This window comes from Medicago sativa, chromosome 1, assembly GCF_051527215.1.
Source record: "Medicago sativa cultivar Bolivia chromosome 1, Bolivia_mono, whole genome shotgun sequence".
Lineage (NCBI taxonomy): Eukaryota > Viridiplantae > Streptophyta > Magnoliopsida > Fabales > Fabaceae > Medicago > Medicago sativa.
Window position 1 is genome coordinate 74,695,485 of NC_140749.1, and position 24,994 is coordinate 74,720,478.

General features: G+C 31.2%; 2 protein-coding genes and 1 long non-coding RNA gene across 4 annotated transcripts; 2 read left to right on the forward strand and 1 right to left on the reverse strand.

The window, feature by feature from the left end:
* Nucleotides 1-645: 645 nt before the first annotated feature.
* Nucleotides 646-1,545, reverse strand: LOC146957367 (uncharacterized). The gene has a single exon (XM_085750377.1). It carries the CDS (start codon nucleotides 1,543-1,545, stop codon nucleotides 646-648), a length of 900 nt encoding a protein of 299 aa, XP_085606503.1.
* A 937-nt stretch (nucleotides 1,546-2,482) lies between these two features.
* ABCI20 (non-intrinsic ABC protein 9) lies at nucleotides 2,483-8,146 on the forward strand. 2 transcript variants are annotated; one of them, XM_085736143.1, is made up of 7 exons: nucleotides 2,483-2,723; nucleotides 2,818-2,951; nucleotides 5,993-6,112; nucleotides 6,853-6,948; nucleotides 7,069-7,221; nucleotides 7,325-7,402; nucleotides 7,620-8,146. In XM_085736143.1, exons 1-7 carry the CDS (start codon nucleotides 2,546-2,548, stop codon nucleotides 7,860-7,862), a joined length of 1,002 nt encoding a protein of 333 aa, XP_085592269.1. In that variant the 5' UTR covers nucleotides 2,483-2,545; the 3' UTR covers nucleotides 7,863-8,146. The 2 variants fall into 2 exon arrangements, with proteins under 2 accessions (XP_085592269.1, XP_085592274.1); XM_085736148.1 differs by having other exon boundaries at nucleotides 2,483-2,720; nucleotides 2,815-2,951.
* A 12,843-nt stretch (nucleotides 8,147-20,989) lies between these two features.
* On the forward strand, nucleotides 20,990-22,177 carry LOC146957369 (uncharacterized). Its single transcript, XR_015023086.1, has 2 exons — nucleotides 20,990-21,325; nucleotides 21,963-22,177. It is a non-coding gene; the product is annotated as an uncharacterized LOC146957369 (long non-coding RNA).
* Nucleotides 22,178-24,994: the final 2,817 nt, after the last annotated feature.

The following is a 24,994-nucleotide window of genomic DNA, read 5'->3' on the forward strand; positions in this document are numbered from 1 at the left end:
TTGAGTGAGAGGCTTTAGCTCTTGTGCTGTAATTTCTCTTCGTAGGTGATGCTTTCTTCTTTGCATTCTTACTGACTACCAGTTGAAAATCATCATCAGTAGTGTTATGTGGAATATCTGCTTCTAAGTGTTGGATTAGTCTTTGTTCAGCTACCTCATCCTCGGCCATATTAGCCCATGACTGCCGCAAGAACTCCCTGTTTCCTATTTCTAAATCTGTATCACCTGCATCATCAGTATTGTGCTCAATTGGCATTGCAGTATCTTCATGAATCAGTTGGGGGTTAGTTTCAGATTCGTCAGTTCTGAAATTTTGTTGAGTGGCATCAACAAATTCAGAACCTTGTGAACTTACATCAATATCTTCATCCTCAATATTTCCCACATCAGGGACAAAGTTGATTTCTTTTTCTAATGCCCTATCTTTTGCCCTCATTGCAGCGCTAATATTATCATGAGCATCATCATCATTCATTAACGCGTCAAAAGAGTTTTTTTGTACCATCTCCATGTTGTTTTTCACACCACTTGTGCCAACATTGTTAACCTCTTGTTTCTTACCATTATTTAGATTTTTCACGTTCTCAGCATCAGCTTTAGGCAAATCCACATCAATAGGGTCAGTAACTTCGTTGCCCTGTTTCTTCATTTCATTTTTCTTCTGCCATGTATCTCTTGTAGGAATTTGAGCATTTTTTTTCTGCCTTCTGCGCCCTCCTTCACCTCAGGGAACCTTAAAAACTGGCAGTAATCAATATTGTGCCCTATCTTCCTGCAGTGATTGCAAAAGTCTGGAATATTTTCGTAATCAAGGTCTACAAAAAAAGCATAATCCTTCCTTTCAACAAGAACCTTGTATCTTAAGGTTTGTGTTACATCCATGTCTACTAAAACTCTTGCAAACTGGCCAAAAGTACGTTCAATCATTGGTTTAGCTAATGCGGCATCAGTGCAAATAGGGGTACCAGCACTGCTAGCTATAACAAACAGTATCCTAGGTCTCCAATATTCTTGCGGTAAACCATGGATCCTAACCCAAACCTGCGCAGATGTGCTATTTTGCAAATTGGGGTTAAAATCCCTAGTCCAAGAAAATAGTTTCATGATACCAGGATTCAGGTTCCAAGATGAAACTGACCTAACACGTTTGACATCCTTCAGACGCGTAAAAGTAAATTCAAAGAAGCTTTTACCTAAAGAAGAGACTCCCCATAGGCTGAGATCCTTCCAAAGAACTGCTAGCTTGTTGCGAAGTGCTTGAACAGTGAAAGGGGAAGACCCTTTTGGCCAAATGATTCTTGCGTGAAGATTATACTTACATGTTTCCAATCCTACCAAATACTCCTCCTCCGGAATGGATATTGAGAAGTTATCACCCTTTAGGACCGGTTGTGGCAACTGAGATGATGGAATATCACACAAGTTAGAAACAGCTTGAGCAAATGATTTTGTTTGCTTTTGATGAGCCAAGGGTGCGCTTTTGTTGTTATCTGTGGTGGATTCAAAGTTTTCTAGGGTTTTCGAAGGAAAATTGGTGGCGGGCATGGTGGTTTCATTGATGGAGCTGCGGGGTGGATTAGGGTTTGGTTTGCTGGGTTTTGATTTCGCAAGATCTGAAGGAGTTGGGAAATCTATGAGACATTTTTAGTCTTTCATGATGATTAGTGGTAAAGAAGACGGTGGTTGAGGGTTGAGATGAGGTTTCCTTTGGTTGAAGAAATCTAGAGTGAGAGTGACGAATGAACAGTATCAAATCGCCTAAGCATTTTTTCTAATTCCAAATTCATTTTCTCAAAAATAAAGATGTTGCTTGAGAGATGAGGTCTTTAATGTCTTTAAAAATGCATCCACATAAAGTTTTAGACTGTATTAAATTTAAGGTTGTTTAATTATTCTTAAATTTTTTAATTACTTTGACATGCTAAGAACCATACAAAAAATTATTTAAAAAAAAAAAATATTATTTGTTAATATGAAATGAATTAAATATGAAATTTTTAAACTTAAGTTCAAGGTAAAAGTAATAAAAATCTAAACCTAAAAATCATATTTTGAACTAATTTTTTGAGAGAAAATTTGTATAATGTTTTAAACATGTCTGAAAAAATCATTCAAATTTTTAAAAGTTTAAATATGATTAAACAAATTTGAATTTAACTCAGACTAAAACTCGATGTTAAAATTTTTTTGTCAAGAAATATAAGGAATGTGAAAACTACTTGCGTATCACGTAATTGTATGCTTATTGGGCCTAAATTGTAGAGCCCAAAAATTGAACGAAGTTGGGCTTTCGCCCTTTTTTGATCGAGTAGCAGAAAAAAAAAAAAAGTCGTTGTAGTTGTTGAGAGCGCGAGTGTCTGAGAATGAACCACGCTTCCCTTTCCCACCTTCAACTCCTCACCGAATTAATTTAATTCAAAAATCAATCAAACTATAGCATAGCATACATATATAAATTCAAACAGACATAGTGCTTGTTCTGTATATTAATCTAATCTGTGTTAGATACTTGTTCTTGAATATTGAATATAGAAAGAAAAAAAATATGGGTGTTAATGCGAATTCAGATTCAAAGCCAATTACGGTTGAGATCAAAGAGCTGAAATTCACTTATCCTGGAATCGACGGTCATCCTCCGCCGGGTTCCAAACCGCTAATTGAGCATTTCTCTCTCAATCTCTTCTCCGGTGATCGGTGCCTTCTCGTTGGATCCAATGGCGCTGGTAATTTCTCTCTCTAAAACGTTTGCATTTTTCATTATGATTTTGAAGTGTTGTTGATATTTTGATTTTGATTTTGATTTTTTGTTGTTACTAGGAAAGACTACAATTCTGAAGATATTAGGAGGGAAACATATGGTGGAACCTGAAATGGTTCGTGTTCTTGGAAGATCTGCTTTTCATGATACTACTTTAACTTCTTCTGGTGATCTTTGTTATCTTGGTGGTGAGGTTGGTGCTTGATTTCATTACCCTAATCAATGCACTTATGCCCTATTTAACCCGTGCGATGAAATATAAACGAATAAGTTATAGTATAATGATAAAGTTTAAGTTAGCCCTAATTTAAAATAATGATAGCAAATCGATAAGGTCATAGTCTAGTTATTGTTAACGTTTTACATTCATCATCATACGTTACGAAATATTTCATGGTAAACGACATTTGATAGGGAGAACACTCTTCTTTCTTCTATATCCATATCAGATGCACCACTTAGAAGTCTAACATTTTGATCTTAATGCTAATAATTCTGATTGTCTCCTATTAATTGTGACGCTGTCAATTCCATCAAGTTTATTAATTACATTAATACTCATTCTGCATCTCATAAGTAAACGTAAGAGTCACCTTAGGCAATAAGAATTTGGTCAATAAGAATTAATGTCATAATAAACTGTCAATTTAAATCTACTTTGCACTCTTTCATTAGAGTGACAGCATTTGCTACTCGCATAGTAGTACTGAACACGTTAGAAATTATCTTGCAAATGGCTTTTTATCCATTGATAAGTGTTGGAAGAACTTTGTTCTAATTATGTATCTTATATGCTTCTCATTTTAGTTGGTGATTAATAGATCAATCGAATATCCATTTGTTTATATATGCTCCACATTATGCATCTGTAATTGTATAAAGTTTTAATCCTTAAAAGTATTGTATCAAGTTCCAACCCTTATAATTATACGATACAGATGAAAAGTGAGATTGGTTGGCTTTATATCACACCAAGTCAAAATTCATTAGTGTATTTGATGAAATCTAAAGGAATGCCTTTTCTTTTTAACATCATCCCTTACCAAACTAACTTATAATACGGTATTTGCTATTAAGTTGCAGCTTATAACAATGAAAACTGGATTTGTACCAACAATTGTAAATCGATTATAACACAAACGAAATCATGAGGATTGATAAAATACTTAGTTTGGATTACAAAACCATCAACATAAAGGCATTAGATGATAACTAAAAGTACTTGCAACCAAAATAAAAACAATCCAGCAACATTGAATAAAGTTGCAATTTGAACAGATACAAAATGCCAATAGGACTAAAATTGCACAAATGCAAATTACTCGCAACCAATCTCAATTTTGTTTGACAGACTCAACCTTCACACAGACAATGTTGATCGTAATTGGATCCAATGGAGCTGTAAAAACATGAAGAAAAAAAATGTTATTTTAAAGTCCGAATGAACACGCAGAATAAGCATCGAACATAAATAGATTGCTAACATTTCAAGGAATGCAACACCAACATGGTTTCAACATCATGTTCAGCCATTAGAGGTTTGATAAAATTCGTTATAGCTGTATGTAAACTGCAAACAAAGGAGGGTGTCAACGCACGTGTATATATAGAGTGGAATGAAGAGTTTGAATCATAGTTATATGTGTACATAGAGGATGATGATTGGGTAGTTTGAATCTCATATTTATTGCATAAATGTATATCAAAGGTCATGATAAATGCTTGGGTGTTTAATGGTTAGTTGGGAGTGATAGAAGTCAACATTCTTGTAATTATTGTTGTAGTTATTTGTATTTATTATCATTCATGTTTGTATTTATTCTCATTCATGATCGCATTAAATGATAGCAAGGGAGGGAAAACTTGGAGTGTTTAGGGCTAAATGCTAGCTTGACCCGTAGGGGGTTGTTATGGGATCTACGGCTGAGACGTAGGGGGTTGTTGACTGAATTGATTAGCATTAACTACGTCTTCAATTGCATTAAAAGTGTGTTATTCGTTTTCAATTGGCATTAACTAAGTTATACGAGAGAAAATGAGGAGTTTGAAAATAGAGTTTGAATCAACGGGTGTGATCAAGTGTGAAAATAGAGTTTCAATCAACGGGTGAGATTAGATTAGCAATAAATATATGTTTAGGAGGGAAAAATACTAGGGATTAGGGTAAATTAGGGTGAATTAGGGCAAACATGTTCGCTTATATATGATATCTACGGCTGAGAGTTTGAATCAATGAGTGTGATCAAGTGTGAAAATAGAGTTTGAACGGGTGAGATTAGATTAGCAATTAGTGCAAGGGGTTGTTGACCGATTTGATTAGCATTTATTACGTCTTCAATTGCATTAACTAAGTTATATGAGAGAACATTTTCAGAGTTTGAATCAACGGGTGTGATTAAGTGTGAAAATACGGTTTGAACGGGTGAGATTAGATTAGCAATTAGTAGGGAAAAATGCTAGGGATTAGGGCAAAGTAGGGTGAATTAGGGCAAACATGGTAGCCAACCAAGTCTAGCTTTTATAATAATAAAGGATAAAGGATTATACTAATTGGTAACCCTGCACTTGCTAATAATTAATTAATTAATTAATCAATTTATCAATTAGTTAAACCGATACAATTTTAGACCTCCTTTCTCTGACATAGAATGAGAGTCATTGATTTAGGCTATGTTTGGCAATGCCATTTTCGTGCTTATAGTTGGTTGTTTATAAGCTGATATGATCGTCAGCCGTTTGGATTAATTTATTTTTGAGCTTATGAAAAACAACTTATGCAAATGAATAAGCTTTTATGTATATTCATAAGCTTGTCAAGGTAGTTTATGAAAAAACAACTTATGAAGATACAACTTTCGTTAGTGAGAACTTATGAATTAACATAAAAGTTTATTTATTTGCATAAACTATTTTCGTAAGCTAAAAAATAAGCCAATCCAAACAAGCCCAGATCTGTTTCCTCACGAGCTTGAAGCAATTTTTTAATGTTTTTTGATAAGCTATTTCAAGTAGTGTTACCCTTATTATCTTAATTAAAAAAATTAAATATTTATCTGCTAGTTCAACCGCTAATTTTACCAAAACCTACAAATTTCAATTTGCTATCAGCTAGCTTATCCGCTATTTTTTACTAAACAGAGTCTTAGAAATTCAGAATGATCAGTTTTTGTTTCTATCAAATTGCTAATGTGGGTGATTGGTTTGTTTTTTTTTTTTTTTTGGGATGGGGCACAGTGGAGAAGAGATGTTGCTTTTGCTGGCTTTGAAGTTCCAATACAGATGGACATTTCTGCCGAGAAAATGATATTTGGTGTGGCTGGGATTGATCCTGCAAGAAGAGCAGAGCTAATTAAGGTTAGAAGCTGTGCACGATTGCTTAGTTTTAACATATATGTAAACTGCTTTTCTCTACATAAATTTCTTCATGTCAGACGAGGTTACTGGTGATTGTAGGAGACTTTTTTTTTAAATGCATAACATTAAAACAGCGCCATGAATAATTACTTCTATCATCTTCTTATTTGCTAGTTGCTTGTAGATTTGACTTCAATTGTTTGATGATATGTTTTCTCTTCGTATGCTAAAATGTGTGTAGAAGATATGTTTGATCATACTGTTTCAAATCATAATTAACAGTTTACTCGTCGTGGTTTTCGAAGTAAATATCAGTTCATGTGTAACCACAATAAGAGTATTTGACTAACATTTCATTCCTAAGCTATCTTCCTCTTTCCATTGCTATTTTGGTATGGTTAGCCTTTGCGTTCATTTCTGTATATGAGCTGTACATGCATGTGGTTTCTTTTAATATTAATGATAAAATATAAAGAAAATCTTTGGGGTGGAAAAAGAAGAACATAAATGTGTTTGATATGATACTTGTGTCTATATGCTTGAATTTGATATTGGTTGATGGCATAAAGACTTAGCTCATATATGCTAGATTCAACCAAAACTTTATCATTACGTACTCTTATGTTAATGTTCACTTACAATGCATGGCTAGGTTCTGAAAAGGGTACACAGGCTATGCATATATATAGTTGTCTTTGGAAAACTGTTGCTTTATTTTGTTCTGATGTTCAACTTGGCAGGTATTAGACATCAATCTTTCATGGAGATTGCATAAAGTATCCGATGGTCAAAGAAGAAGAGTGCAAATTTGTATGGGTCTCCTCAAACCATTTAAGGCATGACATATATTTGCTGATGTGTTGTCTTCTTTATGGCCTTTTCATGTTTAGATATTACAATTCATTGTTGAATTTAGAGCAATTTTTTACTTGTAAGGTTGCTCATTCCTTTCCTAGGTTCTTCTTCTGGATGAGATAACAGTTGACCTTGATGTTCTAGCAAGAGCTGACCTTCTGAAGTTTCTAAGAAAGGAATGTGATGAGAGGGGTGCCACTATTATATATGCAACACATATATTTGACGGTCTTGAGGATTGGCCAACAAATATTGTATGTATATTATAATAATCCTTCTGTAATTTCAGTTCTGAACTGTTTTATGTCAATGTTTTAGTATAATAATCCTTCTGTCATTTCAATGCTCTTTTATCAGGTTTATGTTGCTCATGGAAGGCTGGAACTAGCAATGCCCATAGAGAAAGTCAAAGAAACTAGCAAACTGTCACTAATGGTTTGTTTTGTCTCCTTCTCAATCAATTATATGTGTCACTCAATTTATCTTATAATAATTATGCGCGCTCCTCGACGGGTAACCTTGAATACAAGTTATATTATATAACCTATGGTTGTGGAGTAAACAACTTAAATTGTAGACCAGGCTGTGCAATTTACAATTTTTTATAAAAAACAATTGAATTAATTGTGCCTAATTGGTTTTGAATATGCAGAGAACAGTAGAAGTTTGGCTACGGAAGGAGCGAGATGAAGATAGAAGACAAAGGAAAGAAAGGAAGGCTGCTGGCCTTCCTGAATTTGATAAGCAAGTTGATGGAAGCCGTGTAGTTGGAGGGGATCCTGCACGAGCTCCGGTTCGAGTTACTAATAATGGCTGGGCCGCAGGTCGGTTACATTCCACCATTGCCGGTGAAGAAAACTTCCTCCTAAGCTCAAACCGAGTTTTGAGGGGGTAAAATAACTTTCAAATTCTTTGAGCGCTTTTGCTGTTTGATTTTTTAAACTTCAAATAAAATTTGTTTGCCAATGCTTTCTGGTATTTATAATCCTCTTTGTTATAGAAAGGGTCCCATGTTATGCAGGTAAAGTAAAGTTAATGTATGTAGCCTCGAAAGTATATAATGCTTGATTGAAAGCGTTTTGTAACCTTGTTATTACAAATTTGTAACACTGTATTTGGCTAAAAAGAGAACAATAGCAGCCGTATTAAAATTTTGTTATAATATTTCCCGGTTCGATATCCTTTGTTTGGCTCAAGTACTCTGGCTACTCTTTATAGGTTTCTTTACTCTGGCTACTCTTTATACTTGGATTTTCTGTTAGCCTTTCCATTGCCCTGTTTTTTCCTAACTTTGGTCTTAAGAATTTTTTTCCTTCTATTTTCTCAATCACTGTTTCTTTACTACCTTGAATTCCGTATGTCGTGATAACTTTTCAAATTCATAGTTCTATTTATCTTTTAAATGCAAAAACATATGCATAGGCATCATCATAGAAGAGAATATCACAACTTGATTGGCACATTAGCCCTAATAATCATTTGCAGCATATTCACATTTATTCATAGCAAGAAAAATGAGATACACTCATGGGGACAAAAACAAGAGCCATGAGAACTAAAAAAACCTATAACTAGAGAAATTCAAATAGTCTTGAACTCGCTGAATGATATTGCTAGAATAAGAACCAGGTAGCAAAATTTATCAAGAAAGATGTGTCGAAACCTCAAAAGTAGCTAGTTTATCGCCATAAACATTAGTTTCCCTATATATGAGATTTCATAAACCACATTTTCAAAGTAAGGCTAACACAATTCCGCGATCCAGTTCGAAGATAGCAAGGTACAATATGAAAATTAGAGAACGTTGGGATCACAACTTGTGAATCACTTTCAAACCAGCGTTTGTGCCAACCCTTAGTATAGGCCACCTCAATATAAAGCGTAAATGCTTGCAGAGAGCAAGAAGACCTTGTACTATAAACAAAGTAACCTTGAAATAAAGAGTAGAATTATCTCTGAAAATGTCACATCCATCAGCCGGATCAGGAGAACCTTTGGAAACATCATTTAAATTACATTTCAATTGAAACTCCAAATTTGACCAAACCATCTGCCACTTGATTAACTTCTCTAAAGTGATGGACCGACCGTTGATAATCACCACCCTTAGATGTGTGTGGGCAATGTCCCTCACCATGTTTTGAAAAAAATAAAAAATAAAATAATCACATTGTATGCGTTTGTTTTTAAATTGGATATTTTTATGAAATTAATTTCTATGCAATATTTTTTTTACATATGCATCCAATTAAATCACACAATTCCGTCAAATTTATAGATTACTTCCTAAAATATCTAATAAAATTTTTGATTGGATTCATTTGTAAAAAAATGCTTACACCATTAGTGTATACAAATTAAATCCTATTCTTATGAGTAAAATATAAATCTCCGAGTTTAATTTTTACTAGCATGGACACCCGTGCCAAGCACGGGTTAGAATGTCGTTATATTTGATGGAGGGAATATTGTGATGTATCAGGTGTTACTTAAAATTTTAGATGGAGTTTTGGTTGTATCATTATCACTTGTGTGGTTTCTCTTTATCCAAATTGTCGATCTACATCAATGTAGGCTCCCACAGAAAGCCCAACGGTGGTATCACATCCGGGTTCGACGTTGTGGGGGATCGAGAGTTGTTCTTGGTGGTGGATTACAGACACAAAGATCCTAACACTTAATAGAGAGATGTTAATGTCTCAAGTGTGAGTTAAAATTCTGTATTGTATGCAAGAGTAGATGCGAGAAACATATAAGTGAGATGACTCATATACATAATGCCTTAAGACTTTGAAAGAAGATAGGATGTGAATCTCACTTCTGTGATCCTAGCCTAATGTGATGATTTGTTTCGTTATTTTTTGAGTGTCATTTGTTTAATTTTTCATCTTAAATTTTAGTTTTTGAATGTGATTAGCTTTCATGCACAAAAAAAAAAAACCTTTGTCATTTCAAATTCCTTCACTTATGGTATTTCATGGGATCTTGCAATGGAAAAATGTATATGTATGATGAGTTGACAAAATACATATTCGTTAGACATTTTAAATAGATGTACATATTTTCAATAAATCTAATATTTTGGTAGCATAATTGCCCAGTAATATTCAACTTCTTCAACAAATCCATAAAATCACCAGCAATTCATTATGTTTCCTATGCTCTCACGAATAAAACGCACACTCCTTATTTTTTTTCTCTTTTCATTTCTATCAAGTTCAAATTCATTTTTAATCTTCTCTTCTTTTATAATTTACTTTATCTCTTCTCATGAAAGAAAGAAACAAACACCCCTCTATGAAACTGCCGCCAACCCACTTTTTTTTACCATGTCGTGTCTCTGACCTTATGTGATATCTCACCAGATCACATACATAATAGTCTCACACTTAAGGGAGAGATGTTTATGTTTCATATGTGAGTTAAACTTGTGTGCAATAATATACATTGAGTAACATATAAGCAAGAAGAACAATATACCTAATGTCTTAAGATTTTAAGCAAAGATGTGATGTCAATCTCACTTGTGGAGTTTCTCATAGTCAAATGTGATGGTCCAACCCATTGTAGACTCCCTCAGAACTCTAAACATTATAGTGAGTTAAACTTGTGTGCAATAATATACATTGAGCAACGTATAAGCGAGAAGAACAATATACCTAATGTCTTAAGATTTTACGCGAAGATGTGCTGTCAATATCACTTGTGGAGTTTCTCATAGTCAAATGTGATGGTCCAACCCATTGTAGACTCCCTCAGAACTCTAAGCATTAATTTTTTTTTTTTTTTTAGTTTTTGAATTTCATTTGTTTAACTTTTTATATCAAGTATAAGTTTTTGGATGTCATTTGCTTTCATGCAATTTTTTTATCCAATCAATATTATATCAAATACCTCCATATTTGGTCTTTGGGTGAACGAACATGCGAATGGAAAAATACAAAAGTGTTATGCTGAATTGAAAAAGTACATGATTATTAAACATTTTATAAAGATGTGGCGTTTTTTTAACCGAGTCTATTTTTTGGTGAAATATTTACTCTTAAATTTCCAACACTTTTTAACTGACCCATAAAATTGTCAGTAACTCGCTATATTTCCGATACTTCCATGGACAAAACACACACTATTTTTTTCCCTTATCATTTCTTTCATGTTCAAATTTCTTTTCATATTCTAATTTAATTTTATTGTTGCTAAATTTATTTCTCTCGTTTCATGAAAGATGGGAACACAAACTTCCCTCTGCAAAAACACCATTAATCCATTTTTTTTAACCATGTTGTGCCTTCGCCTAACCTTATTTGACTATCAACAAATTACAGACGCATTGAGTCTCACACTTTAGAGATATATGTTCATGTGTAAATTGTGACTTAAAGTTCCACATTATTGGATGCCAAAGTAGACGTTGAGAACCATATAAGTAAGATGACCAATACACCTAATGCCTTAAGGTTTTGGATAATGATGTGATGTCAATCACAATTGTGTGGTTTCACTTAGCCTAATGTGATAGTCCAACCTACTGAAGACACCCTTAGAACTCTCAACATTACGATAAACGGTTTCGTTAGTTTTGGGATGCCAATTATTTAATTTTTATATCAAATTTATGTTTTTGGGTGTTGTTCACTTTCATGCAATATTTTTTAATCAATCTCTAAGATATTAAATTCCTTATCCTTTGATCTTTGGTGGAATTTAACCATAGATAAACACTTAAGTGTTATGCTGAGTTAACAAAATATGTGCTTAGTAAATTCTTTATATGTTGTTGCGTTTTTTTACCCGAATCTAACTTTTTGGTAAATTAGTTTTTTTAACGCAATCTAACTTTTTGGTAAATTAATTACACAAAAATCTTCAACTCCTTCAACAATTTCATAAAATCACTTGCAACTTACTTCGTTCTTTATAACGTCATGGACAAAATACACAATTCTTATTTTTTTTTAACCGGTATCAGTTCTCTCAATCTCAAATTTATTTTTCATCTTCTAATTTCTTTGATCTCTTCTCATGAAATAAAGGAACAAAAACACACTTTTAGTAAATTGCCATTAATCTACCTTTTTGATCATGTTGTACATCGGTTTGACCTTATTTGGCTATGTCACGTAATTACGGACACAGAGAATGTCACACTTGAGGGAGATATGTTATCGTGTAAAATAAGAGTTAAAGTTCTACAATGAAAGGAATAGTAGATATTGAATAAGATATAAGTGAGATGACTCACAAACGTGTGCCTAAATAATTTGAGAGAAATTGTGGTGTTGATATCATTTGTCTGGTTTCTTTTAGCCTAATGCAAAGATACAACCCAATGTAGGTTACACTTGCAGTCCCGAAATTATGATGATTTGTTTTGTTAGCTTTTGAATGTCATTTGTTTAATTTTTTTATGTTAAATATTATATTTTGGAAGTCGTTCGCTTTCATGCAATTTTTATTTGTCAAGGCGATAACTTTTTTTTATTTAACCTCTATTATTTTAAGTTCCTTCACTTTTAGTCTTTAGTGGGATATGACAAAGGAAAACCGTTTATGTGTTATGCTGAGTTGAAAAATACATGTTTATTGTACATTTTAAATTGATGTGACATTTTTAATGAGTCTAATATTTTTGGTAGAATAATTACTCAGTAATATCCAACTCCTTCAACAAACTCATAAAACTACCCACAACTCACTCGTTTTCCTTGTCATTTCTTTCTAGTTCGAATAATTTTTCTAATTTCATTTCTCTCTTCTCATAAAATAAATGAGAAAAAAAAAACACATCTCTATGAAACCACCACCAAGCCACCTTTTTTTACCATGTTGTGCCTCTGGCCTTATTTGACTATTTCATCATATCATAGACATAGAGAGTCTCACGTTTAAGGGAGAAATGCTAATTTGTCATGTGTGAGTAAAAATTCTATATTGCCAGCAAGATTTGATATTTATGAACATATAAATGAGATGAGTAATATACATATTGTCTTAAGGTTTTGGATGAAGATGTGGGGTTTCTCATTTTGAAACACAATACCTTGGTATATGTTCCTCATCAATATTATTGGACATCCAACTTTAAATCTTAATTTGTGGTTTGAAATATGCAACTGTTAATATCATTCAAGAACTCAATTGAAAACCATTTGCTTTGTAGCTTTTTATTTTGGTCAGATTGACAAACCAAATCAAAGCTAATATTTTCCTTCTCGTTTTCTGGAAACAACGATAGAATAATATTGTTAAAGGGCTCAAATGGGTCCAAAGTTTGACCAAGTATCCCTCGCTCTTGATTTTTTTGGAGATCTATATATTTTCCAAATTATTTGGATAAACAAAGTCAATAAGGGAACACAATGAATAAGTTTGATCTAACCCACTTGTTTTGGCCTGGGACTACTTTTAAGGTCTCGTGTTTGATTCTCTCTGCTGCCTTCATATCAATTTTAAGGTCTCGTATTTTCTTTTCAAATCCATGTATCAATGCTTCATTGATTTTCAATGGAATATTGAAGGATGAACCGGTTCTACGAACACCTGGAATTAACATGTAAGCTATGACCCTAGGAAAAAATGGTCAAATTGATAATAGATTAGAGCCTCGTAAGTATGTGGATAGCAGTTCAATTTCTGCCTCATGTGTATGGAAAATATTCGGCTGAGATGAGAGAACTCGTCTTATGTATCCCACAGGTTTTCCAACTAAAATTAGTCACTGCTAAGCGGTGATGTAAGCTTTATACCAATTTCATGATAACTCGAAAAAAATATCAAATATAAAATTAGTTACCAAACTTAATTGATACATTTAATTAGCATATCTAATAAACATTAAAATCAATATTTATTATTATTATTAATAATAATATAATAATAATAACAATAATATTTAAAAATTGATAATTTCAGCAAGCATTTATTTTGTATTATTTTCGACCAAAAATTTTCATCAATAAGTTAATCGATTGTTAGAGCATCCACAATGGGCCTCTCCTTTTGGGTTGTTTAAATGAGTCTCTATGTACATGTCACTTGCTCTTATAATTAATACTTAATAAGATTTAATCTTTCAAACTCTAGGAGTATATATGTTACCAGAATAACCCAAGGACTTTCTCTTAGTTCGTTCCTTTTATTTTTCTTTTGGTTTTCTTTACTTTTTATTTTCTTTACTTTTTATTTTCTTGTTATTTACTTTTTTCTTGGTTTGGTGTTTGCCCCTCAGCTTTTTGCTTAGCTTTATTGAGAAGGTTTTGGTCCATCCCCCAACTCCTTTTGTTCTTATTTCCTTTTATTTATGCATTTATAAAGTGATGCAGCTGGTTCATAATTGAACCCCATTTAACTAAAAAAATAAAAAATCTCTCAAACTCAACACTTCAAAAAATATTAAATGGGTCTTATTAATAAATAATTGTTGTGCATTTTATATTAAATGTGTAGTTTTTTAATAAATAATAGTTGTTTTCAATAAGAAGTTATTACTTTCAGTTGCTTTAACATGTGCAATATTGCATCTAAAAACCCATAGGTCTAGCCACTGTATATGTTGTACACCTAATTTTCTAGTTCTATCTAGTGGAGGTTCGGTTTAAAATTAACATAAAAAAAAAATACACATTTGTTGGCTAGTGCCCCTTTTAAAATAGATATATTTTGATTAATGTGTATATACACTCTTTACAACTTTGTTTGTATGAGAGGTAGTACAATACTTATATTATTGAGTAAACGTGTTTTATTCAAAATATTGATTGTTATAATGATTTTTTTAAATTACCATTTACATGCTCTTCAAAGTCAAATGAGGTTTGGGTTTTATCATTTTTTAAAAGTGAAAACGAACCAAACTAAATCGATGGTGTACGGTTTGGTTCGACCAAAACTGCATTTAAATAAAAGAGGAATTCCCTCAAAAAAAAAATAAAAGAGGAATTTTTTTTCTTCAAATGTTAGTATTTATTTAATACTAAAAATAAAATATATGAAATTCCGTGAGAACACATAATTCAGAAATAAAGTTGCAATAAAAATTTAGATTTTTTTTAGCAAAATTCAGAAATAATCATAGTAATAAAATTCAGAAAAACTTTTGCAACGTAAGAATATAGAATATGTCAAAAAAGAAACTTAAGAATCTAGAAGAGAAGCTGCAACAAAGAAAAATGAAATCCTAATTCAAAATTCTTATAATGTAACACTAATCCAAACAACACAAAGAAGAAAAATAAACTAAAGCCTTAAAAAGACTAAAATACACACTTATTACATATGATTCGTGGTATAAAATGAGTAAATGACAAATTACCAAAAAAACTAAAGTTTGGCCCTGACAGTTAATATAGGATGCGCGACCTTGAAATGAATATATAGATAGGAAACTACTTTGTTCTCAATATTATAAAGGTCTCCGCAAAATAATGAACACATTGTAAACAAAACCGATAAAAGAAATTTCAATAATGTTGAGTTTCCTCTCAATTAGAAGAAACACAACCAAACTGGAAGGAATTAAAGTCGATTAAACTGAGATATACTTTAGTTATAAATCCGATAAGTTCTTTGTAAATTTGAGGAACATTGAGTAGCAATATGGTCATCCGCAAACAAATATATGGGAAAATAAATATGTTACATTAATAGCAAAAGAAATTTAATGAATAAGATCATATCGTTATATGATGAAAATAATGTCTCAAATGACGCATTTTCAAAAATGATATATAGTAGACAATTATTTGGAACAAAATATAAATCATGAGAGAATTGGAACAAAATATAAATCATGAGAGAAGATTCAAGATCCCTTTCGTTTATTCCTTTCTTCAGCTTCAAAATCAATTTCTCAACAAATTATTTGATAACTAACATTCTCCCTCTTATTTTCTCATGTACAACTAAAAATCCAACTATTAGCAATAAAATCCTAAACCATGGTCACAAACCATGATGAAGGGGAATGGTCTGATGCAATCAACAATAAAATTTGATGAAATTGTAGGAACTAAAAGTGTTCTTGATCTTCTTACCGTTCTCAAAACCATTTTTGAAAAAATAGTAATAGTGATGAGAATAGGATGGGAGATAAAGATCTGAGCTATTTTATTTCCTTTTTGTGACAAAAAGAATCATTACCTTTCACTATTTTATTTTGGTTTTAATTTGATGTTAATAGGTGAGAAACAATTCAACGATAGTCTTGAATTAGACCAATTGTCAACATTCTTTTTTAGGACTGTTATAAGTGTTGAATAATTTGAATTTAATTTCAATAATTGGCAGTTGATAGTTTCTTGTTTGATTTTTTTATGGGCAGTTTCTTGTTTGATTTGATATCAGGCAATTAAATTTCTAGATATCATTTTGATCATAATAATAAATCGAATGATTTCTTAAAATAAGGGCAGTATATGGAAGTATGTGTTGAGACTGAAATACCAGGTGCTAAGCATATACCATGTAATGGAAATTTGAATTTTTCTAGCATTAATTAGCCTGACATTAATTAAAATGAGACTATAACATGCCACATGTACTTTTGAATGAAAATGGTTTCACTTGTTTATATTGTAGATGTAGATGTAGATTGTAGATGTAGATAAGGATTCGGATAGAGATATTGATAGTTTAGCCGAGATTGTTGTCTTTTTTTTAATATAATTTTTAAAAAAAAAATATGGGTATGAAATAAAGGCAAATAAATATTATCGATGTTGATGAGTGACTCAAACAACCATAAGTATGTGTTTTATCATGCAATTTGTAAAAAAATTAACAAAGAAGTTTGAGTATGTGTTGATGGCAGAAATAAATAATTATGGGGAGATAAAAATGGAATGCTTGATTAGGCGATAAAAAGTATTTGATGCATGTGAACTAATTTATCAAATGAAATGAATGGATGAGATTTGATGTTAAAATAATTTATGTGAAATAATATATATCAACGCCATGTTTAGTGAAAATGAGTGATTGACAATAGAAACGAAAAAACTTAGTAAATTAAACCAGTTCTTTTGAATAGGAGCAAATGAAAATAATAAAGAAAATAGTGAGGTTTAGATAAAATTCATTGAAAAAAAATAACTAAAATAAATTTTCTACATTTTCGCAGGGGTCGGTCTTGTTCTACAACATACATGAATAGTTTGCACCACAAAAATGTAAGATAAAAATATAATATCTTGAGAACTATCAACTAATATGTTACCCAAAAATACTTGAGAATTCTCTGTTTTTTTTATAAGGAAGAATTCTCTTTTATATGCACAACTTCAACGTTGGAAGAACAAAACATTGACATGCCTTTCACATATCTCTCATTATTAATAGTGGCAAGAAAAAATAGTTTTGGAATGAAGAAATCTGATTCAAAACGTCTTTCAATTACGTCGCTTCAAATTAATAGAAAAATAATGAAATTCATTAAAACGTGAAGCAAACTTTTTCAAAAGGTGTAAATATATATGGGGATGAAAACCCTAAAATTAACAGAGCCGACAGCTAAACCTATAAAAGGGAATCAAAATTCGGAAGGAAAAAAAAAGGTGCCTAAATCAATTTGATAATAATGAAATCAATAAAATTGAATTGGTCAGGAGGTAGAAATATTTGCATTTCAAATAAATGATATTATAAACAATTTGTATGAAAGGAAGATGCATATACAAATGATGAAAGACAAATTGACTATATATAGGAAAAAAAACTCAAGACTGGCTAACTTAATATGATGATGTGTTGATTACAATTTGATTGGACGATAATTAAGAATTATGTACCAACATGTAATTGGTACATATCTTGTCATAAGCCGTTAGAACTCGAGGGTATCATAGGATGAATATGTGAATTTGAACAAAATACATGGATATATACAACATGTAGTGGAGTAATATCATAAGTTGAAACAATTTTTGAAATTAGAGTGATGAAAAAAATATGTTAAGAAGAAAAGTGTTTCAATAAAATAAAAGAGAGATTTTGAGAATAATTTTAAAATTTTAGTATGAATTCTAAATGATGTGAAGATGTTTGAGACGGACAAACAATATTTATAGGAAAAAAGAAGCAAGTAATTCACATCAATTATGCTATTAATTTAGTAATGAAATTAGTAACACATTAAATAGCAAAAATAATTTGAATAAAATATTCCATTTATTTTTTTGTCATTATAAGCCTTTTAGTCAACTTGCATAATCATGTTAATTACAAAAGTCTTGCACAAATCACATAATATGTACCAATTACACAAAACATTAAATGCACCTTTCAATATAAGGATGCCATGTGTACTATCAAAATAAAATAGTGCAAATATATATAATAGAGATACACTATCAATATAAAATTATTATACACATGCATCTAATGATGTTTTATCAATTCATATGTTTTCAAAACATTAATTGATGTGACAACACATTTTCTTAACTTAAAACAAGTTTTATTATTAAAGTAAGATAAGTACAAATGATATTAAATCCATCAACATAATGAATAGTACTCAACTTAAACCAAGCAAAGATAAGAAACAATCCAAAGCCCTCCCCCCAATTAAATGCAGCAAAAAGGCTATCTCAAAATCTTATTTACTAAAGCTTAACCCGTAAAGCTAACCCTAAACCTAATTTTTTCCCCCCATTTTTTCATCCACTTTTCTAAGCCATTGGATCTTGCGCATTTAGGCGCCATTCAATTTTAGCCATTGATCATATTATATTTATCTCTTCTATTTTCCGAAACAACTATTTCGTATTTATCTATTCTATTTTCCGAAACAACTATTTCATATTTATCTCTAATTATAATTTTGGTCATATCCGAAATTTGTTATCAATTCACTTAAATCCGAAATTTGTTTTCCTATAGTTTTGGCCATCCGAATCCTTATTTATCAATTAACCTAACAAACTTCCCTTTCAAAAATAAAAATAAAAATTAACCTAACAAATTTCATTCGTATCCTCCTTTTTTTTTTTTGAAACAAATATTTTCTACACTTTTACGATTGCAATTTAACATAACAAATTCCATCTAAAAAATTGCATCGCACAAATTTTATTCTTATCCTCGCCTTTTTTTTTATGAAGCAAATATTTTGGTTATATATACGAAGCCCTAAACCTGTTTCTCTCAATAAAAATAAACCCTAAACCGTGGTAAATGCTTAATCCGTAAAGCTAACCCTAAACCTAATTTTTTCCCCCCATTTTTTCATCCACTTTTCTAAGCCATTGGATCTTGCGCATTTAGGCGCCATTCAATTTTAGCCATTGATCATATTATATTTATCTCTTCTATTTTCCGAAACAACTATTTCGTATTTATCTCTTCTATTTTCCGAAACAACTATTTCATATTTATCTCTAATTATAATTTTCGTCATATCCGAAATTTGTTATCAATTCACTTAAATCCAAAATTTGTTTTCCTATAGTTTTGGCCATCCGAATCCTTATTTATTAATTAACCTAATAAATTTCCCTTTCAAAAAAAAAAAATTAACCTAACAAATCTTATATAATCTTATTTACTAAAGCTTAACCCGTAAAGCTAACCCTAAAACTAATTTTTTTCCCCCCATTTTTTCATCCACTTTTCTAAGCCATTGGATCTTGCGCATTTAGGCGCCATTCAATTTTAGCCATTGATCATATTATATTTATCTCTTCTATTTTCCGAAACAACTACTTCGTATTTATCTCTTCTATTTTCCGAAACAACTATTTCATATTTATCTCTAATTATAATTTTGGTCATATCCGAAATTTGTTATCAATTCACTTAAATCCAAAATTTGTTTTCCTATAGTTTTGGCCATCCGAATTAACCTAACAAATCTTATATAATAAAGCTTAACCCCTAAAGCTATTTCTAACCCTAATATTTTCCCCCCATTTCTCCCTCCACTTTTCTGAGCCATTGGATCTTGCACATTTAGGCGCCATTCAATTTTAGCCATTGATCATCTTACTTAATTAATGCTAGCCGAATTTTGTTATCAAGTTTGCTATAATTTTGGCCATCCGAATCCTTATTTTTTTTTTTTTGAATTCCTATCCCCCGTTTTTTTTATTCCTATCCTCCTTTTTTTACGAATCCTTATTTTTTTTTTAATTCCTATCCTCCTTTTTTTTTATTCCTATCCTCCTTTTGGCCAACCGAATCCTTATTATTATTTTTTTAATTCCTATCCTCCTTTTTTTTTTATTCCTATCCTTCTTTTTTTTAAGCACATATTTTCAACACTTTTAAGTTTGCAATTATTTAACATAACAAATTCCATCTAAAAAAATTCATCGCACCAATTTTATTCCTATCCTCCTGCCTTTTTTTTTATGAAGCAAATATTTTCTACCCTAATCTATTTATCTATAAAAGTTAACCCGAAAGCTTATTTTAGCTCTAATTTTAACCTAAACCCTATTGCTAAAATTTACTGTTTTAACCCTAAAGCTTAATTCCGATTTGTTTAACCCTATTAACCCTATTTTTTTGCAAGCCAAAAATCGTATTGTTCCTAATCGTTTCCTACTATACAGATAAACATAAAAAAAATCACTCCTATTAACAAATTGTTCCTATCCACTCCTATTAACAAAATATTATTAACAAAAAAAACAACAAATCTGTTGCATATCCACTCTTATCTGTCGCTACAGTCCTTCTTAACAAATTCCACTCCCATTTATCTGTTGCATATCCACTCCTATTTTTTTGACAATACAGATCGCTCCAACCTTTGTTAACAAAATTAACAAAATTTTCTTGCATTAATTTCGGTCATTCCTGCCAACTACCCACTGATCCATTAAACATTTAATGTGGCCTTCCATATCTCTCCATGCAGCAAGTGAATTTGTATTCCACGAGAAGTCTCTCTAACTCCCCAATTCATTGTGTACACATGTCACCATGATTCAAATTCATTTTGTCTATGAGTCCGGTTTAAATAGTGGCGTGCACATACCTTTGTGGTACAGTTAATCATAATGGATTTCCATACAATTTCTGTTCTAATCAATCTAATCATGAATATTTTGTCGTTGAGGTAATTTTCTCTCATCATTTTTATTCATGTGCAATTCCTTTTCTTTCGAGGATAGTTGGTTTATCTTGAATTGTTGACCTTTTTCTTAATGTGTATCTGAATGGCTAAAATGGATTATTGATTCATTCGAGGTACAAATTGTTTTCTTAATTTGCTTTGGAATAGTGAGTTTTAGGACTGTTCTTCATCGACAACATGGTTTGGGCTACAATTACATTGATGTTGTCCCTCCTCACTATTGCAGTTTCAAGTGTGTATTGTCTTTAATATTCATCCAAATTCCCTCCTCTACAAATTATGTAAGTTGAATCATCTTTCATTTTCATTTTTTATTTTGTTTTATGGGTTTGATTAGAAACAGTTTAATAATCTTTTTGGGGATTTTTACCAAAAAAAATTTTCAACAATGATTGATAAGGAGGATAATACTTCAGAGCCTTTTGATGCAGAGACAAAAGGTTGGGTATATTGTGTTATTTGAAGCCATCCGAATAGAGTGATCACTCATGACTCTGACATTGAGAAGGGCATATATAACTCCATTTTGCATATTAGTTTTAGTCCTTTTTATTTTTGAAATAATATTAGCTTTAGTCCTTGATATCTAAGTTCTTTGTATATTCCACAACATTTTTTCCCCAATATAATGGAATTGGGGAGCCAAAAAAACTATATGTAATAGCACTAATCCTCATTTGAAATATATGAATCTTTTTTTTTTTTTTGCAAAAAAAGCTTAATTGTGTTTTATTGGATGAATATGAATCTTTTGTTGTTTTTTTTATGCATAAACTTTTGATCATAAAGATAAAATAGGGTGTTGATTAAGTGTTAGGGAATATGAGATGTGTACATGTATCATTGTGTTGTTGCTTCTTACAAGTTAAAGCTGTTTCTTTTTTACTGGTATTAATTTTTTTTCTTTCACATTGACAGATTCATATTGTAGCATTTCAGAAAGAGAATGTAACCAAAAAGCTTTTCAGAAAGAGAAAAGAAATAGGATACTCATAGCATGATTCTCAATGGAAGAAAGATAGTAGCAATGACCAAAAAATAGAAAGTTTAAGTCACTCCACATTATTATTGTTGAGATTCTGAAATGGAAAATTCTATTGTTTAATGGTAAAAAATGGGAAATTCTTTGTATATATCTCTAAACTTAATACATATATTTAAACTTATATATAAATAATTATTCTTCTGGATTATATAATTGACTTTAAGCCTCAATGTGGAATCTCTAACAATCGGTTTAGTCATCATCCAAAAAAGTACATGGGTGCCATACCACCTATTGTAAACTGAAAAAAGGACATCACCAATTTTACTTCAAATTTTAGTTAATATCAGTAAAATATGTGGTTTTTTTTATAGTTAACGGGTCTTAATTATTAGTTATAGTTCTACTTAATTTTGATTTTCGAGATCATGCTAACATGTGTGTTAATTTACCTTTTAAAAAAAATATTTTCCTAACTTTTGTTATCAAAAAGCAAACAAATAAGCTTAATAAATTACTCCCTCCGGTTACATTTATAAGCAAAAAATCACTTTTTAGATTCATTCAATACTTAATGTATTTGGTCAATACATAGACCAAATTCATTATTTATTCAATGAACCTAAAAAGTGCATTTTTGCTTATAAATGTGACCGGATGGAGTATGTTTTTGGATCTGCTAAAAGTAAATAGATGTTTTGGTAAGATTCAAATGTTATGAAGATTTTTATTTTTATTGCAACATTTATCTCTGTTAATTTCTTTTGTAATTTTTAATAGTGTCAACCTGTTTTGTAATTTTAAATCTTTGACATTTCACCATCAAATAATGGCCATAACCGATGAAATCGATTTTCAATTCATTTTATTTTTTAATTTTTTTTTGACTTCTATTAAACTATATATGTTTACATTGTTGCGACTTATTCGTTTAACTTCTTCTTGGAAAGACCCGTGCGGTAGCACGGGTCAAGAGTCTAGTACAATCTAGAGGTTAACAAACCCCCAAACAAAGAAAGATAACCTTTTTTTTTTTTTTGGCGCATAACTTTCCCACAAATTAACCAACAAACCGCCCCTGTCCGGTCCCAAAGAAGAAAGAGTAGAAAAGGAATTGCTCAAAATATTATAAATCGAGCTTTTTCCGTATATGGACCTTGGTTATTTGCCAAACAACTCCAATCATCTTCATTTGGTGACAATAAGTTTACACTGTATTGATTAAAAGAGACACATCTACTAAAAAGTTGGGATAAGATAGATGCTGCTGATACTCCTCGATCAGAACTTTTTTTTTTTCTTTTCATACTTTATTTATTTTATTTTTTATTAAAAGGCTTTATTTAGCTGTCCTCCAATAATTGTTGTTTTTTCAACAAGAATAATTCATGGTTCATTCCTCCTTTTCCTTATAGGTCTACTACTGTAGTACATTCATAAAATATACAAGAAGAATAATAATTAACAAAAAATCCGACGAGACAAAGCAGAGCAAGTGAGTGTTCTTTTATTCCCCCCTTGCTTTATAATAATTCGATTGACGACTAAATTATTCACGTCCATCATTTTATGATTATTTATAAACTCCCTCAAAAAAAATTATTATTTATAAACTGGTGGTTGATATGTAAGTGCATCTTCCACGTCCGATCTTGGTAAGTAACGACCGATGTCAATTTATTAAAAGTTCTAGAGACAATGTTGTAATACATTATCATTCTTCTTGTAATACATTATTCAACAAAGAGATGATGACGATTGATGACTATGGTGATGGAGAATATATATATTGACGGTGTGAGTTGTGGAAGGAGAAGAGAGAGAAATCATAGAAATGAGTGTCAGCTGACAAACTGAGACTTGATTGTATGACTAAAATGATTTAAGATTTGTGTTTCTATTTATTTAAAAAAGGGGTAATAAATTGATTTTCTACATTAGGGACGGGTTTGAGTATAGGTTTGGGTGGGTACTTATATCATGTTTCTTTTCCCGTACTCGTGTTTTAAAATCAGGGAAAAATCAAACTCATACCCAAACTCAGCCAAAACGGAGAAAACCCATCAAATTGGATTCGGTTCGAGCGGATATCCGTGAGTATGAGTTTTGTTGTCATGCCTAATTGAATTTATGTGTAACGTAACTATACAATAAAATATTTAAAAATAATTTTAATAAAAATATATAAAATGGATATCTTCTTTTTTGACAAAATAATGGTTATCTTCTTATTCTCTTTAAATAAACAACATTAAATAAATATTATTGTCATTTGAAAATAACAAAAAATGTTACATGATAATCAGATTTTACGTTGAGGGTTAAAATGTCATATTTTCTATGATAAAAATTAGGTTTACTCGGCCTTTGACCCTCTTTCCTATCAAAAAAAATTAGGTTGGCTATAATGTCCGAATCTATAAAATTAGGGGTGCAAAATATAGCATCACCTTATGTCGAAATGATGTAATTTGAATAAAATATCTAAACATTTATTTTTTGAGTGTCGTGTTGTTGGTAAGTTATGGTCGGATGTTCTATCTTGGTTAGGTATCAGTTGTGTGTTGACAAACGAGAGCTTTTGTCATGTCATACGATTTATAGGTTTGTTATCTAATAAAAATCAAGTAAAAATGTTTCCATTCAATTTCAATAGCATGCATATGGACAGTTGCTTTTTCATAAATGATATTTTGATTCAACGAGAGCAAATAATAATAAGCATTGTTAACATTATACCTCTTGAACACATGTAAGTAACATAACCACATGTCTTTCGCATCAACATGCAAAACAATAGAGTTTAACAATGCACAACACTCCCCCACATGTTCTTCCTCACATGCCAATAACCTCCTCCTCCACTTCCACGCCTATCCCCCCTCACCCCAACCTAAACAATTCATCTATGTCACCGTCGTCATCTTATTATCAGCCAAGTCAAAAAATTTGTTGAACCCAACCA

Bases quoted from the DNA above. Each gene is read 5' to 3' on its own strand.
- ABCI20 (XM_085736143.1), top strand. From the start codon at position 2,546: ATGGGTGTTAATGCGAATTCAGATTCAAAGCCAATTACGGTTGAGATC. The intron at 2,952-5,992 runs GTTGGTGCTTGA...GATGGGGCACAG, and splicing joins TTTGTTATCTTGGTGGTGAG to TGGAGAAGAGATGTTGCTTT. The intron at 6,113-6,852 runs GTTAGAAGCTGT...TCAACTTGGCAG, and splicing joins GAAGAGCAGAGCTAATTAAG to GTATTAGACATCAATCTTTC.
- LOC146957367 (XM_085750377.1), bottom strand. From the start codon at position 1,545: ATGCCCGCCACCAATTTTCCTTCGAAAACCCTAGAAAACTTTGAATCC.